General features: G+C 42.6%; 1 protein-coding gene and 1 non-coding gene across 2 annotated transcripts; one reads left to right on the top strand and one right to left on the bottom strand.

Moving 5' to 3' along the window:
- Positions 1 to 1,276: 1,276 nt before the first annotated feature.
- On the top strand, positions 1,277 to 7,474 carry fhdc3 (FH2 domain containing 3). Its single transcript, XM_070843930.1, has 11 exons — positions 1,277 to 1,532; positions 1,871 to 1,932; positions 3,671 to 3,773; positions 4,077 to 4,162; positions 4,323 to 4,423; positions 4,537 to 4,607; positions 4,755 to 4,862; positions 4,983 to 5,053; positions 5,192 to 5,309; positions 5,414 to 5,578; positions 6,182 to 7,474. Exons 1-11 carry the CDS (start codon positions 1,317 to 1,319, stop codon positions 7,232 to 7,234), a joined length of 2,154 nt encoding a protein of 717 aa, XP_070700031.1. The 5' UTR covers positions 1,277 to 1,316; the 3' UTR covers positions 7,235 to 7,474.
- Positions 7,475 to 9,665: 2,191 nt separating this feature from the next.
- trnaw-cca (transfer RNA tryptophan (anticodon CCA)) lies at positions 9,666 to 9,737 on the bottom strand. The gene has a single exon. It is a non-coding gene; the product is annotated as a tRNA-Trp (tRNA).
- Positions 9,738 to 14,983: the final 5,246 nt, after the last annotated feature.

The raw sequence follows: 14,983 nt of genomic DNA on the forward strand, positions 1-14,983 counted from the left end.
TTTTAAAAAAGCACGGTGAGTAAAAATGAATATGTCAAGGGGGCTTTGGTGAAAGCTCAAATTTGTACGTTTTATTGTGTGCGCCGGATGATTTGGTGAAATAAAGAACATGCTTTTGCAAGAACAGGAGCCCTTGGTTTTATGTCAGGAACTGACAGCAAAGCTCTGTTTGAAATTTGTCAAGTTTTGCCGGCACAGACATGTTTTAACAGCACTTTCTGAGATGCTTGAGTCAACTTTTATATTCGGCATGCGAATATAAAACCAAATCCAGTTGGCTCGCCTGCTATTTTCTACAGCTTCCCCACTCGAAAATAAGCAAAACATCGGCAGCAAACATTAAATTGCAAGTGAAGTTTATCTGTGAATGTGTGTTGTTCGATCGTGGGCATCTATGCCGAGTGCACCACTGGGCTCTAATAAGTAATATAAGGTATAAATCAAGATATGTGAGGCATTTACCTTTTGTTGTGAAAAAGGAAGTATTAAAAAGCGAAGTTTTCTCAATGATGTTTCGTCTAGTATTCACATATGGATGGACCATAATTCGGAAGTTGAAATATTATATTTAATGAGACGTAGAAGGTAAGATCATTAATGCAAATGTATTTCTGTGGGTCCTATTTGTTGGTACAAATGACACTATATCTTTTCACAGGCCAGCCAAAATAAGTAATAAAGAACAATGTTTTGATTGAATATTTTATTTCTTGGATTATTGATCAAGAAATGAATGTGTTTGCTGACATCTGCAGACTGACAGCAAAGCGGAAGTTGCAGAAAAATGATCTTGCTGATATGTGGAAATTGAATGGCTTCCATGGCTCCTGCTTTCTTGGACTAACATTAACCTGTAGCTATGAAACAATGAGAAAACCTAACATTTTAAACAGATTGTCCCCAATGACTTTATACACATGTAAGAGATGATCAGTGCACGCATAGTTTGTGCCAAACTACTTATTTAAAAAACAATTTTCTTTATGGATTTATATCTTTGGATCTCCTCAGGTCTGAGGGTCCCGCTGCTCGGTGCTTCCTCCCATCGTCTTTAGACTTGAGAGACGCAGATGGAGGGCGTGTTGATTCTAAGATCTGCTTCTCCTCCCAACTGTCCCTCTCAAAACTCTTCACCTCCTTTTTCACTGGATGCTCAGGAAGATTCACATCTCCAAACATCTTCTCCTGTCCCTCCCATCGTGTGTGTTACCACTGTACCACCCCCCCCACCACCACCTCCTCCTCCTCCTCCTCCTCCTCCTCCTCCACCTCCACCTCCTCTTCCCTTTGGCTCTCGTAATGTCCATCGACGCTCCATGAAGAAGCTGAACTGGGACACCATCCCCAGCCAGCGTGTCCTGGGAAAACTGAACGTCTGGACCTCTAAGAGGCCTCAGAGGGACCTCGTGCTGGATATCCGGAGCATTGAGGAGCTGTTCAGTCACGGGGACAAACGGGCCTCGCTACGCAATTCGAGGGTTATGGGTCTGAAGAACTCTGATGGCACAGACCATTTTCTTCAGGAGCCTCAGGTAAATGGCGAGGGTTGCACTTGGGACATATTTGAAAAACTTAGATGTAACAAAGCTTGATTTCCAATAAGTGATAAGACCATGCTACATTTCAAGGGAAGTTACAAGGGAAGTAACAAACACACAAATAGGAACTGCTTTGTAAAAGTTCCACGCTAATAATGACATCAGTGAGGAACTGCTAAAGTAAAACTATGTTTGGGAGTGTTTTTACTTCCTCAAAGATTATGTGTAATATAATGTTGAGTATGGACTTGTTTTCTTATCTGCATGTGGCTGTAAAGAGGCAAATCCTCTTTTTGATTGGTGTTGATGATTTCTGCTCTTTTTCTCTTAAGGTTACAATTCTTGACTCTAAAAAGAGTATGAATATTGGGATCTTCCTGAGACACTTCAAGAGGTAAGGATTGCTGAGGTTCTGAAAACAGAAAGTGAGTCTAATCCAGTGAAAGAACACATCAGGGCTGCAGATGAAGAAACTAAAACAATGAAGACAAAAGGACCTTTTTTTTTTTTTCATATCAAACATAGAGTCAGAAATATGGATCTTGAGTCACTCCCATTGTGCTAATCATTACCCAATCTGCAAACTCTTTATCTCAACGGACCTTATTCAAATAAATGGAAATGCGTTTTTAAATATAATTCGAGAGCATTCAGTATCAGCAATAGAGAACAACATAAAGTGATCTATTACTCACTGATAGGAATGATAGGAAAACACAGTGCAGCCCTAGTGCGTGAGGATAGAAAGGAAGGATACACCCAGCAGGTTTGTAGCCATGTTGAATTACCGCTGTGATGTAGCTGCATTTGTAATTCTTTATATATAGTTGAGTAAATTGCTTTCCTACTTTCTCTACTTATCCGCTAACACGGCCAGTTGTGCTTTTTCAATTATGAAAGTTAAATTATGGCCAGATCATTAAAAGTGTCAGGTACTGAATACTGATAGAAGCTGCTCATGAATTTGGATTTTAGAGATGATGGGAACTGTTGTGATCCAACTGTGTAGAGTAAAATTTGCTATATGTAATGTATGCAAGTGTGCAGGATTGGTTTCATAGATTTAGGGCCCCCTGGATTTACAGCTCCACATTTAGCTGAGCGTTTATCACACTGGACGAGTGAATTGCCTGTTCAGCACTGGAGGCACTTTCTGTGTCTGAACCTTATCAAGATGATGTTACTTTCAGTCTAAGGTTCACTCAGCTCTCACTTTGAATACCAAATGTGCTCTCAATGTCTGTAACACCTGAAATGATGACTGCTATAGCATTTTATTCAAATTCAAATTGCATCAGCTTCTGTGTGATAGTGACGAAGGTGCGCTTAGTGATGCTATTTGAAGGCATTTTCACATTTGCTAGACATAAAAAAAACAAATTTGTTTCATGTAACGTGTTGATCTTAACCAGTCGTTCAGGTTTGTCCTGATACTGCAGTAAACTGATGAGAGAGTTTTTTTGTGCCAGTGCATATGTGACGTGCACATTATACATTGTAGTAACTTCATATGCACGCCAACCGTTCCCCCTCCGCTCTGCTGGTTATATTAAACAGGAATCTGTAACTTACCATATTATGTCATAATAGCAGCAGAGGTCAACTGTGAACTGCAACATCCAGAGTTGGCTGCCAACCAACTACTTTTCGAATGCAAAAGGCCACTAAATTAAATGAACATCATTATTTTTATGACACCTCTGTTTGGTCATTGTTTGTCTTGTGGGTTGTGACTGGCCACCTCTCTAGTCTTAGGTGCACTGTAGGGATCTCCCTCTAGCACTTCGATTCAACAGCTTTCTCCAATCAGTCAATGTTGTGCAACAGGAACATAAAGTAGAGCATGATGCACGCTTCACTGTTGTTACTTACAGACGGGATAATACACAATATGCATTCTTAGCTTCTTGCATCAAGAATTCCCACTCATGATGCCTCAAGCAGGTTTTAACTCTTTTTTTTTTTTTAACATTATTTTGAAATGAATGAAAAGCAGTGGCAGTCTGAAAGGTAGAGAAACCACTAGTATGACGCAGCAGGACTGATCATGTTTGATGTTTAACCGGTTGTTGCAGGACTTCGGGCAGCACGAGCATCTTTGCATTACTCTTGTTGTTTGTCTCCACCCGCAGGCCAGTGGCTGAAATGGTGCAGGACATCCGTCAAGGGAACTGGCTCAGATTTGGAACAGGAAAACTAAAAGAGCTTTGTAAACTGCTACCAGAGGAAAGTGAGGTAAGCTCTAACCTTCTCCTGTCGTATTTCCATTTTGCATGAAATAAGCCTAATGAATATTAAAGTTTCTTGGAATAAGAATATTGTGAGGTGTGGTGTGTCCGTAAATAATTTGCTTTATTTGAAAGAAAATGATTTTGTAAGACTGTTTGTATTGATAACTGCAAATGATTCATATCAGTCTAGTCCTATTTTCTGACTAGATAAATATCTCTCTGTACACTTCAGCTGTGTTTATCTCGCGTAGTATCTCTAAGAGGGAATGATAAGTGAAATGTCACTGCTTGTTCAATGAAACCACAGGTGAAGCAGCTGATGGCGTTCAGTGGGAACCTCTCTGTGTTACCTGAGGCTGACCAGTTCATGGTGCAGCTGGTCAAAGTGCCAGGGTGAGAGCATTTTTAAACTGCGCCCATTGTGGAAACCTGTGCCGCTATTTTCATTGGTTTGATGTTCATTTTGAAAACTCACCCAGTTACTTCTAGGCTTCATAACGGATCACAAGACTGATAACGTTTCTTTTATTTTTTGGATGTTTCTTCCCTTCAGCTACGAAGAACGCCTGAAAACGATGGTGCTGAGGGAGGAATTCTTTCCTCTTATGGAGGAGGTGAAGAACTCTCTTGCTGTTATGACCAAAGGAGCTAATGGTAACGTCACACACATCCACCGAACGATCCCAACTCCAGTCACATTTATATCTCACATGCTGTTAATATTAAAAAAGAATGTGTCTCCATCTCTTTTTCTTCCCTCCCTCTAGAGCTGCTGGACTGTGATGACCTCCACTCAGTCATTCGGCTGGTATTAAAAGCCGGGAATTACATGAATGCTGTTGGTATTTTTCTTTAAGAATTATGTACTTATTACCCACACAGATGAATTATGTGTCATGCATTAAGCTGCCCTTTCTGTTTTCAGAAGCTTTTCTCAGCTTTTATTATACAGACGAATTGCCTATTCAAATGATTTATTGTTCAGGGTGGCTCCAGTGCCAATGCCATTGGCTTCAGGATGACCTCTCTTCTCAATCTGGCAGACACCAAGGCCAACAAGCCTGGCATGAACCTCATGCACTATGTTGCCAAGGTGAGGAGGAGCGCTGGGATGGACACTGAAGCAAATGAAATCATGAAGATGTCAGTAATTGTTCTCACGCTCCAACTCTTTAGTCATTGTCGCTCTCCTTCCTTTATCCTCCACCCACAGCAGGTGGAGGACATTGACGCAGAGCTGTTGACTTTTCACAACCAGCTTGAACACATTGGGATGGCATCAAGGTGGCATTATCATCATCTTTTTTTGATAACAGTAGCTTCAAGTGTTAGTCAGTATCTGTTTCAGTCTGACACTGATGATTATACTCTGTGTTGCCGGAATACTTCAAAACAATGTGTAAATGTTGCTCGCCAACACAGAATTTGTAAAGAGGAGATAATCACAGAGTTTGAGAGGGAAGTCAAGAAGATCAAGGAAGTGAAATTGTACTGCAGCAGACAGCCCGGCCTCCTGCAACAAATGGACACATTCCTCATGGTAAAGTTTCCGAGATGTATTGCAAAAGTGCAAACTGAGCTTGTGAGTACTTTGTGCACTTTCGATCTTTATTCTTTATGCCATTTCGTGTTTTTATTTCGCAGAGGGCTGAGGCCAAGCTGGCCGACGTGGAGTCATCTCTCCAGGAGCTAAACGCTCTGAGTGGCGCTGTCGCAGAGTACTTCTGTGAGGACCCAGCTACCTTCAAACTGGAGGAGTGCTGCTCCATCTTTCATTCGTTTTGCAAGCGGTTTGACACAGCTGTACAGGTAAGAACAGAAAGAATGTACAACAATACTAAAAAAAAACACATGGTAACCTTTGATGAGCAGCAGCAACAGCGGCCTCTGCTGCCACAAATATCAATTACAGGATGTTGGCTCATTTAATAATGTTGATGTCTGAATGACGAAGGATGCCGCGCTATTCTAATGAGAACAAAATTAAGGAAAACCAAAAATTAACACCCACAGCAGTTAGACCCACTGACACGTAGTTGGTAGTTTGTCAGGTAGTTCTGTAAAGCTTCATGACCCCCTCTACCAATGTTACATAGTGCAAGAACAGGTGTTTGGAGCATGGGGTAGGAATGACAGTCAGAGCATCACCAAAATGATTTTGAAGCTGTTATTTTAAGGTAAAATAGCTGCATAATGTTTCTTTAAACGTGCTATGAAATAAACCACATCACAGGTAAACACTGGGTCACTGTGTAAGCATTATCATTATTCCCCCATTTTAATGGAACCTTTGATGGTTTAATGTCGAGTCATTTGAATTTCAACAAGCTCTGTTCTCCTTTCAGCCTTTTGTCATCGTCCTACACTGTGTTGTAGCTTTCTTAAACATTTTCTCTCGTTATGCGGCTGTAGGAGAACAGAGAGCGAGAGGCGGCAGAGCAGAGGCGCAAACGGACGGAGAGCGTGCGCATCGCAGCCAAACGCCGCTCCACGGTGTCTTGTCCAGGATCTGAGCCTGATCGGGACTCCGCCAGCTTGGAGTCGGCCTTGCACACCTTTCTCTCCACCGTTCCAGATGGATTAGCCAGGTGCAAGAAGAACATTCTGCCCCCCATCAAAGGATCCCCCTCTGAGCATAGCTGTAAGACAACTCCATCAAAAGAAAAAAACGATGCTACGCCCCGCACTAGACAAGAAAGGCCCGAGAAGAAACAACCCAAACTTCAGAAACAGGCAGGACTGGAAAACAAAGAGGACGCTGAGAAGATGCGTGAGATGACTCGAAAGGTGCTTCGCTATCAAAAAGGCAAAAGCAGCCTCGATGGGGACAGAGTTCCTGGCACTCCTCGTCGGTCGGAGAAAACGCAAGACACACCGACTACACCAAAGACCCCCCGGCCTAGAACCAGAGACTACTTCTTCGCTAACAATGGGGATGTGGGCTCCCCGTGGACTATCCTGAGCCCTTTAATCTGCTCCCAGAGAAACTCCCTCCAGCGACAAGCACACCAATACAGACCATCCTCAACGTCTGGTGGTGATGACCTTGATGATGGAGTCTGGGAGAGCAACAAAGGCACTTATAGCTCCAAATCCTCCGATCGTGACGGTGTAACACCTCCATCTGGAGGTTCTGCGTCTCTTCCTGACTGCCCCGGTCAGAGAGCTGTGTCGCAGGGTCCAATCCTCAGGTCGGTTTCCATGGATGAAACCAGGCGATCCCCAGCATCTCTCTTCCGGCTTGGAGACTTGTTCCAGAGAAGCATATCTCAGCGGTCATATTCCTCCAGATCAGGGACAGACAGTATGACAGAAGAAGGAGCAGGAGTGTATTCATTACATGGCAGGAAGGCGCAGAACCTTATAGAGGGCCAAGCGAGCACCTCCGGGTTCATATCCTTCTTCAGACGTATTGGAGGCAAAAGTAAGCCTGGTGATGTGGAGGAACAAACTCCTAATACCTAATTAAACATTTTATCTAGAGACAGAGACCAAGCTTTGTCTTTTTTTTTTGTGTTTTAGATTGTTTAAAATGTGTTTGTCTTTTTTTACTGTTATTTTACCCTTCAGTGGAACCAAGGCAAATGAGGACTTGCTTTGAACTGTGAAGGTTTCGATTTTGTGGGTGTGAGTCAAACCACGTTCAAAAATCGTAACATCCTTCTGTTTTTTGTCTTTTTGTGTGCAATAAAGGGTAACATTCAACCTTTTTTAAATTTACTTGTATGTGGAGTATGCACTCAACATTTCTATTTGACAGATTTTCAGGTTGAAATGTCTCCTTTTCTACACTTTTCACGAGATCCTAGAAAGTCTGACTGGTGCGACTGTCTACCTCAGTGACGCCTACTCAGTTTCCAGTACTTGCCTTTCCCTTCATGTATTATTTCTTCTCTGTCAGTCTAACTGGAAGGCAGTTGTTCAGGTAGCAGAGGAGTTAGCCTTTTAATTTTTAACACTTTTTATTCGGAGACAAAAACAACTGCATTAGTAAACTAGAGGGATTTTCTTTTAAATGTCACATTATCCCAAGTGACAAGAACATCTCAATAAGACACACTGCCATTTGTTAAACCCACGATTGCTGTCGCCAGCCACCCTTTGGCTTCCAGTTGATCCGTCCTACCACTACTGTGCCATTCTGATGTGTCTGCTCAGCAGTGGCTGAGATTTTTGGGCAGACGGAGAAGAAGGAGACATTGAGCTGTGTTACTTGGGCAACAGTGTTTGTTTACAGCCGTTTCATTTGAGCTCTCGCAGTGTAATAATACTCTCTTAGACAAACTGCTCAATACAGGCTCCTTTCTGACTGTTCTGTTGTCCTCCCACATCCATCCCACCCACTGGCGAGCACTCAATGGGGACATTTTCAGTTGCCTGGCATTTCAAATCAAGGGGCACAATGAAGAGAATAAAAAAGGGATTTTGGGTAAAATATTGGTTGTTTTTTAAGGAATGGGACTCCTCTGTGATGATGAAAATTCAGCGCTTTCTCTTTGCTATAGGCAGTTTGCAGCTCTGCCAACCCTTCATGTTAGTCAGACAAAAGCTCAAAGAATGGCCTTGTACACAAGCAGAGATAACAGTCTGGTACTTGGAGCAGAGCGCTACGTCAGCAGCAACTGACCTGTTTGATGTAAAATGAGAGCTCCAGAGTACAATCAGGGCATTGTGATAGAAGGCTAGAGTGCTGCTAAGGACCGTCTCATGTGAGTCAACTCCTGAGGACTTGAGGTGACCTATTCTGTCTCACTGGGGCTATGCTAATCAGCCGTGCATTCAGAGTGTGTGTTTGTGTGTGTGTGTGTGTGTATGTCCCAGTGAAAGATGAGAAACATTCATGAATAGAGAAGCGAGAGGAGGTGGTGTGGGAGAAATTTTGACTGAGAGAGGAGGAGGGAGGGAGACTTACAAGTTGTATTGTGTGGGAGCATTTAAGCAGAGAGGAGCATGTGAAAGGAGAGAGGAAGCCAATATCTTAACAACAGAGACAACACAAAAAGGGAAATGCGCAGGAACAAGAACTAAGGTCAACAGGACTTACAGTCGGAAGGGAAAGAAAAGGAAAATCCTGCATAGTTACAATCCTGGATGACTAAATGTGGGAGCTGACAGCTGGACGGAAAAGGTAGATTAATATTGAACACGTCTCAAGAATGCATATTGTCAAGTAAAAGCATTGCTGTAGATAATAATATACTTGTTTGTATTCCATGTATTTATAGATTTTAAGCATAAAGCATTAAGCAGCGAAGCAAAAGACCACTTTGTGGCACCTGTGGCGGTTAACTTAATCCATCATGGCTGCTATCAGACTGTTTACAAATGTTCTAATCAGATTTGAGGTTGGAAAGGAAAACCGTGAAGAAGCCACTCGTGATGCATTTTAAATTACATTTCAGGTTTTCGGCTGACGCTCTAAACTCCATCAAAGGGTTGCAGAAAGGGAAATACAGTATGAATGTTGAACCTGCGACCGCTCGGTGACCTCTTGTCCAACCTTGAAAAGAGCTCTCTGTTTTTGATTGATTTGAGTGATTCCCACACCTCTGTGCATCCAAATAGTATTGTATTTTATCTTCTTCTAACTGTCAGCACTGTTGATTTGAATTAAATGAAGCATGGAAGAATGTGAAGCATGTACTAGAGAATCAGTTTTCAAGAAAATTAGTGGTGTGGATTTGAAATAAACTTACATTGCTGCGCAGTCACAGCTATAAATTGTAAATTTAAACAACCTGGAATGTGCACAGCTTGTTATTATTACTCTTTACATTTGCATTGAGTTCAATGGACAGCCGAGATCAGTCAGTCAAAGTAGCAGACGATGAGAGGTCCAGGGGGAGAGTTGCCTGTATGTCATTGATCATTTATTCCCAATATAAAGCCAAAGAATTGACCCCGACGTGATTTGAACACGCAACCTTCTGATCTGGAGTCAGACGCGCTACCGTTGCGCCACGAGGTCATTGGTGACCTCATCACATGACTGACATCTGCTGCTCTGCGTGAGGTCACGTCTATTTCCGTCCATTCTGGAGACGCGTGTGTGACGCGTCCGCGTTCCCTGTCGTTCGCCTTTACGCACACCAAACCTTACTTAGTCAAAAGATACACGACACACTCTTCACAGCTTGCTTCTCAGATACTGGGTAAAGACATTATAAAAGTTTAATTTGTTGCGTGTTTCCAGGGCGAAAGTGTTTTTTTTCTTTCTTCTCACAGCTGTTATCTAATTTGGCTTTTACGCGCGGCTTCATTCACCGTGTCTCTCTTCATTCTGTGATAAAAGAAGAGTAAAAGGTGAGATCACAGCTCCACCTCGTTGTTTTATCTGCATGGCATTAAAGTGCCAGTGGCTCCATCTGGTATAACATTTAGGGTGCTGTAGGGTGATTCTGTCCCCAGTCTGTCACTAGATGGTGCAATTCAATTCAGGTTAGCAGCTTTCTGCTTCGGTCTCCAGCATCTGTCGTTCCAGTTTTCAAACTTATTGCTTTCACATCTGGCACAGCGCCTCGGAGGCCCCCCTACAAAAAGTTGGCCCTTTAAAAAGATGTAAGTAGACGAATTAACATAGTTGTTGGTGTTTGTGGTCCCTGTGCACAATCCAAACTGGGTGTAAATGAATGTCAGGTAACATGGAAAATCAGAATGATGTGTTCCCTGCACATATAAATACAGTATGTGCTCATTTTATTTGTCTTTCAGATTCCCTCAGGCGTTAAAACGTGTCCGTTAATCCAAGCTGTTTCTTGCACAGGAAAGACGAGGAGCATCTGGAGATTCAACCAAGCTTACCTGCTAACCTCCACTAGTGACCGGCCTGTTCATAGTAAGATGGATAGGTACGTGCACACAAAAGATGTCAAATCTGTGGTTTTTGTTGTTTGTTTGTTTTGTCACAGGCCATACAAAAAGTAGTATTGCCAAGGTGCCTTTTATCGAGTAACTATTACCATATTCTTCCATTCACTCACAATTACAGGGTTTGTTGTCATCAGGGCAACACAAAGCAGTCATTATATTCACAAGTCACCTTAAAATAGGGTTGCACAGTGCTGATATTAATGTCCTTCCTGCTCCAGCTGTAGCCGCTCTGATTAGGATGCATGCTGCTTTCTGTCTACACTGATGAGATGGGCTTAACGTCAGGGAGCCGGAGCAGCACAGGGCACATTGATTAGCTGGGTAAATGTCACATTGTTGCCGGCAAGGTGAACAGATGACGGTGACGCCGTCGTCGATATTTATGTCTTTTCCGTTCCAGTAGTTTCATTTCACTGCTTTTATTACGCCAAAGTCAACTTTCCTTTCTCTCAATCACAATGTTCAGCGAGACAGAGAGATGGAAGCATGGGGATCAGGCAGTAGGTCTCTTTTAGACTCTTTCTTCTGCAGGAAGCCACCTGATTGGGTTTACAGGGTCAGACTGTAATGTTTGCGGGTCATCATCTGTGGTTGGTTTGGTTAAGTCGATTGTTTCAGGTCACAGGAGAATAACAGTAGCAATCTAACGAAACAGGGAGATGCGAGTGTGTGTGTGTGTGTGTGTGTGTGTGTGTGTGTGTGTGTGTGTGTGTGTGTGTTGCAGTTTTCATTGAGTTTCATTGATTCCGGACGCACTCTGCCGGTGAAGGCAGCTCATAGCTTACAGGTTTTGGTTATATGTACATTTACTGCACACATATTTCCACCACTACAGTCTTATTTGCAGGTCTTCTAAGTGAGTCATGATTCCTTTTCCTGCTGTCTAGAAACAGAATAAAAACTTTAATACATCCAGCTTATGCACGCTTATGCCTCCCCCACACACCTCAGTGCTGCAGCAGCCAAAGCTCCATTACTGCCTCATTCTCAGGCCACTCTCCCACAGCTAATACCCATCTGAGCACATTCACAGGGGTTTAGTCCAGTTTTAAAATCCATCTTAGACATGATCTACCAGTTAGTTGAAAGTCTGCTTTCACAAGTAGCACATCTAATGAAAGATTTTTGAAAGTGGAGGTTTTGGTACAGAAAGCGTACTTTAGTGCCAGTGCTTTGTCGTTACTTTTAAAAAACAGAAGTCAATTCAAGTAAATATTTCTGTATATGAAGACTCAGACCTCTAGAGTTAAAGGACCGTGCCAGTGGTTTTGCATGTTGTAGCCAGTTACCTGCAAATTGTGTAAACATCACAGCACTGCTGACCGTTTCCCCAAAGCATAGCAGACATTTTACACTAATTCCCTCCCTCCTAAATACACACTGTTTTCGATTCACTTCAGTATGACAATCACCTCATGCAGACTACTTGAAGCAAATAAACCATCATAGTTTGCACAATATTTGTACAATATTTGAAGAGATTATATGATTTTTTTTATGCAGCACATAGATCCAGGAGTAATTGCAATGTCATGCTGTTAACTCACAAATGCTGGTCATGAGTGTTGTCAAGTCACTGAGCTAAATGTTCATTGTGATAGCTGTCTTAGCTCTGGACTATGGTTATTTTGTTGTCGAACACACCAAGCATGTTTATGGTGATCTAACTTCATTATTCTAACTAACTTTATTATTCTATTTATTATCATGTAGAGTCAAGCTGAGAAAAACAGTTCAAAGTGCAGATATGAGGTTTTCACACAGTATCTCATATATTTATATCTATAGACCATTAAAAATGCTCTACAGACATTTTTAAAACAGTAAATTATTAGTGATTTACAATGGCATACACTGACTTTCACTGAAAAAGGAGGATGAATGTGTTGGGTTAGAATGATTTTACTTGTAAATAGATTGCAATATAGTCTTACTGTTTTTACATTTTTTTGTTGCAATTGTGTGCATGCGTATGTCTTTTTGCAACCATGCACTATTTTGTAATACTATTTTCAGTGATTAACACTGAAGATTTGTACATTTCTATAGGTGCCTCTGTTTTTTCCTTGTATATTGGGTTCCTGACAGTCTTATACATAGTTGATAATAATGTTACTTTGACAGAATGATAAGTCAGACTTGTGGCTGTGCTGAAAAAAAGGATAGCATGCGGAGTAAGAACATTGTGTAAAGCACCAAACAGAGATTAAAGTGAATGCATTAAACTTAACTGAAAGAACAGCGTGTTTTGGAAAATGGACAGTATGCCATAGAGACATTAATTAAACCGCAGTGTGTTTACGTCACCTTTTCTGCTCCAGCCTTTACAATGTGACATGGGATATGTAATGACACAGTTGGTGCATTATACTGTATACATACAGCATGTTCAGATATATTACAGGATACTTTTTGGTGAATAATCTTGCATCTTTTTCTGTGCAGTATCTTGAAAACAGGAGATGAACAGGCCTTTTCCTGTCTGTCAAAAAATAGTTGTCTACATGCTGAGTCAAAAGCATGTCCCTACCTGGAGGGTTTTTAAAAAAAAAAAAACCTGCACAGAGACCAGCTTTTATCATTTGCTGTTCAGGGATGAGAAGCTAACTGGACTGTTTCAGAGAGAGAGAGAGAGAGAGAGAGAGAGAGAGAGAGAGAGAGAGAGAGAGAGAGAGAGAGAGCAGCCATCCGCGTGTTCTGCTGCACTGGATGCAGTCTCCATGGCAACATGGTGCTCCCGCAGCAAAATCCTAGGAAGATGGTTTGGTCCCCACCCCCATGCGCATGCATACAGGCAGGCTACGCACACTTGCAAGGAGGACGGTGCTCATGCCTCTGCTGTCCACACACACACACACACAGATTTTGATCACAATTTTTTTGCCCGTACATTTCACTGCTACAGCCACTGTTTTGTTATCCTCTGCTCTTAAGGATATACACAAACTTACAGACAGGCAGAAACAACAACAACAACATTGTTATTCATCCTTGGGAAGAACTTGAACCCTTAAAAACCTGTTTACTTTCACAGCTGATTAATCTCCGTCACTCACCTCTCGCTTTCACTCTGTCTCTCTTTTTAACACCACTCCATCAGCCTTTACATCTGCCTCTTAAGCTGAGCTTCACATTTGTCACTCCTTCCAGCCATCAATTATTACAGTTCCCAGCAGGATTTGGTCATTCATCTCTCCTGCTGCTCCTATCAGCTACCCTGCGCCGACACAAAGAGTGACAGGCTGGTTTGCGTTTTCTGTTTGTCTCACTGACAGACTGGTTCTCTCATATGAAACATCAATTTTCTGTTTGATAGTTTGGGCTTTTCTCGTTCTCCTTACACGTGCAATCAGAATAGAGAGAGAGAGAGAGAGAGAGAGTGAGGGCAGGAATAAAAAAAATCTGTCTCTTTGTTGCCATCTCCTCTTCACTCTGCTCATCTCTTACACAATTGGTCAATCTAGCTCCCTCCCATTTTCACACTAGCCAGTCAGCTTGTACAATCTCTCTGCATCTCTTGCCTCCTAATAGCCTCTCTCTCCCTCTCTTTTCCCTCAGTCGCTTTCCCTCCCGCTAGCACACACATACATTAAAGCCAGATCTCGATCACACTCGTACGCTCACACACACACACATACACACACACACACACACACACACATGCGCGCACACACACTCATATACACCCTGCTCCTGCCTCTCTATCTAGGCTCTCTGTGTGAGGTGCTTTTTGCTTTGGCAATGTCGGGTTTTGTGGACGGATATCGCTCCCTGTGGAGGAGAACGTGCTGAAACTTCCTTGTACCTCTCCTTCATCTGTCAGGAACCTGCTGTAAGTAAATCTTTCTCTCCGACACTGGCTCTCATCCTTGCTCTTTAATGCCATCCCCACTGTGTGCCACCGCTAATTCCCTCACCCTCCACTAGTTCCATCTCACACCCTTCTCCCCTTGGCACAGGGTGCAAGCCTTCCCCTCCTCTCATGTCTCCTTCTCTCCACTCCATCCCTCTCTCCTGTTTCCCCTCCCTCCCACCGGTGGACACACACACCCTGTGCTGTCTGGATGCAAACTAATGCTGCAGGCCATTTGTCGGCCTGTGATGGGTTCATGTTGTGCAGCATAACCTGAAAATATTTCCTGCTCGTGTTCGTGAGACACCCTCTGTGAGGCTGACCTGGCTGTTATTATAGATGAGTGGAGAGATAGGCTGCAGTTATCTGTGCTGGATAGGTGGAGTGATGATGTTCTGATGTGATTGCAGACAGAGGGGCACTCAAAATAATGATTTGTGGCTTGGTGCGGCATGCTTTTAAAAAGCTTTTTTTTCTAAAATTGTGAGCGC

Source organism: Pempheris klunzingeri, chromosome 14 (genome assembly GCF_042242105.1).
Source record: "Pempheris klunzingeri isolate RE-2024b chromosome 14, fPemKlu1.hap1, whole genome shotgun sequence".
In the NCBI taxonomy this organism is placed as follows: domain Eukaryota; kingdom Metazoa; phylum Chordata; class Actinopteri; order Acropomatiformes; family Pempheridae; genus Pempheris; species Pempheris klunzingeri.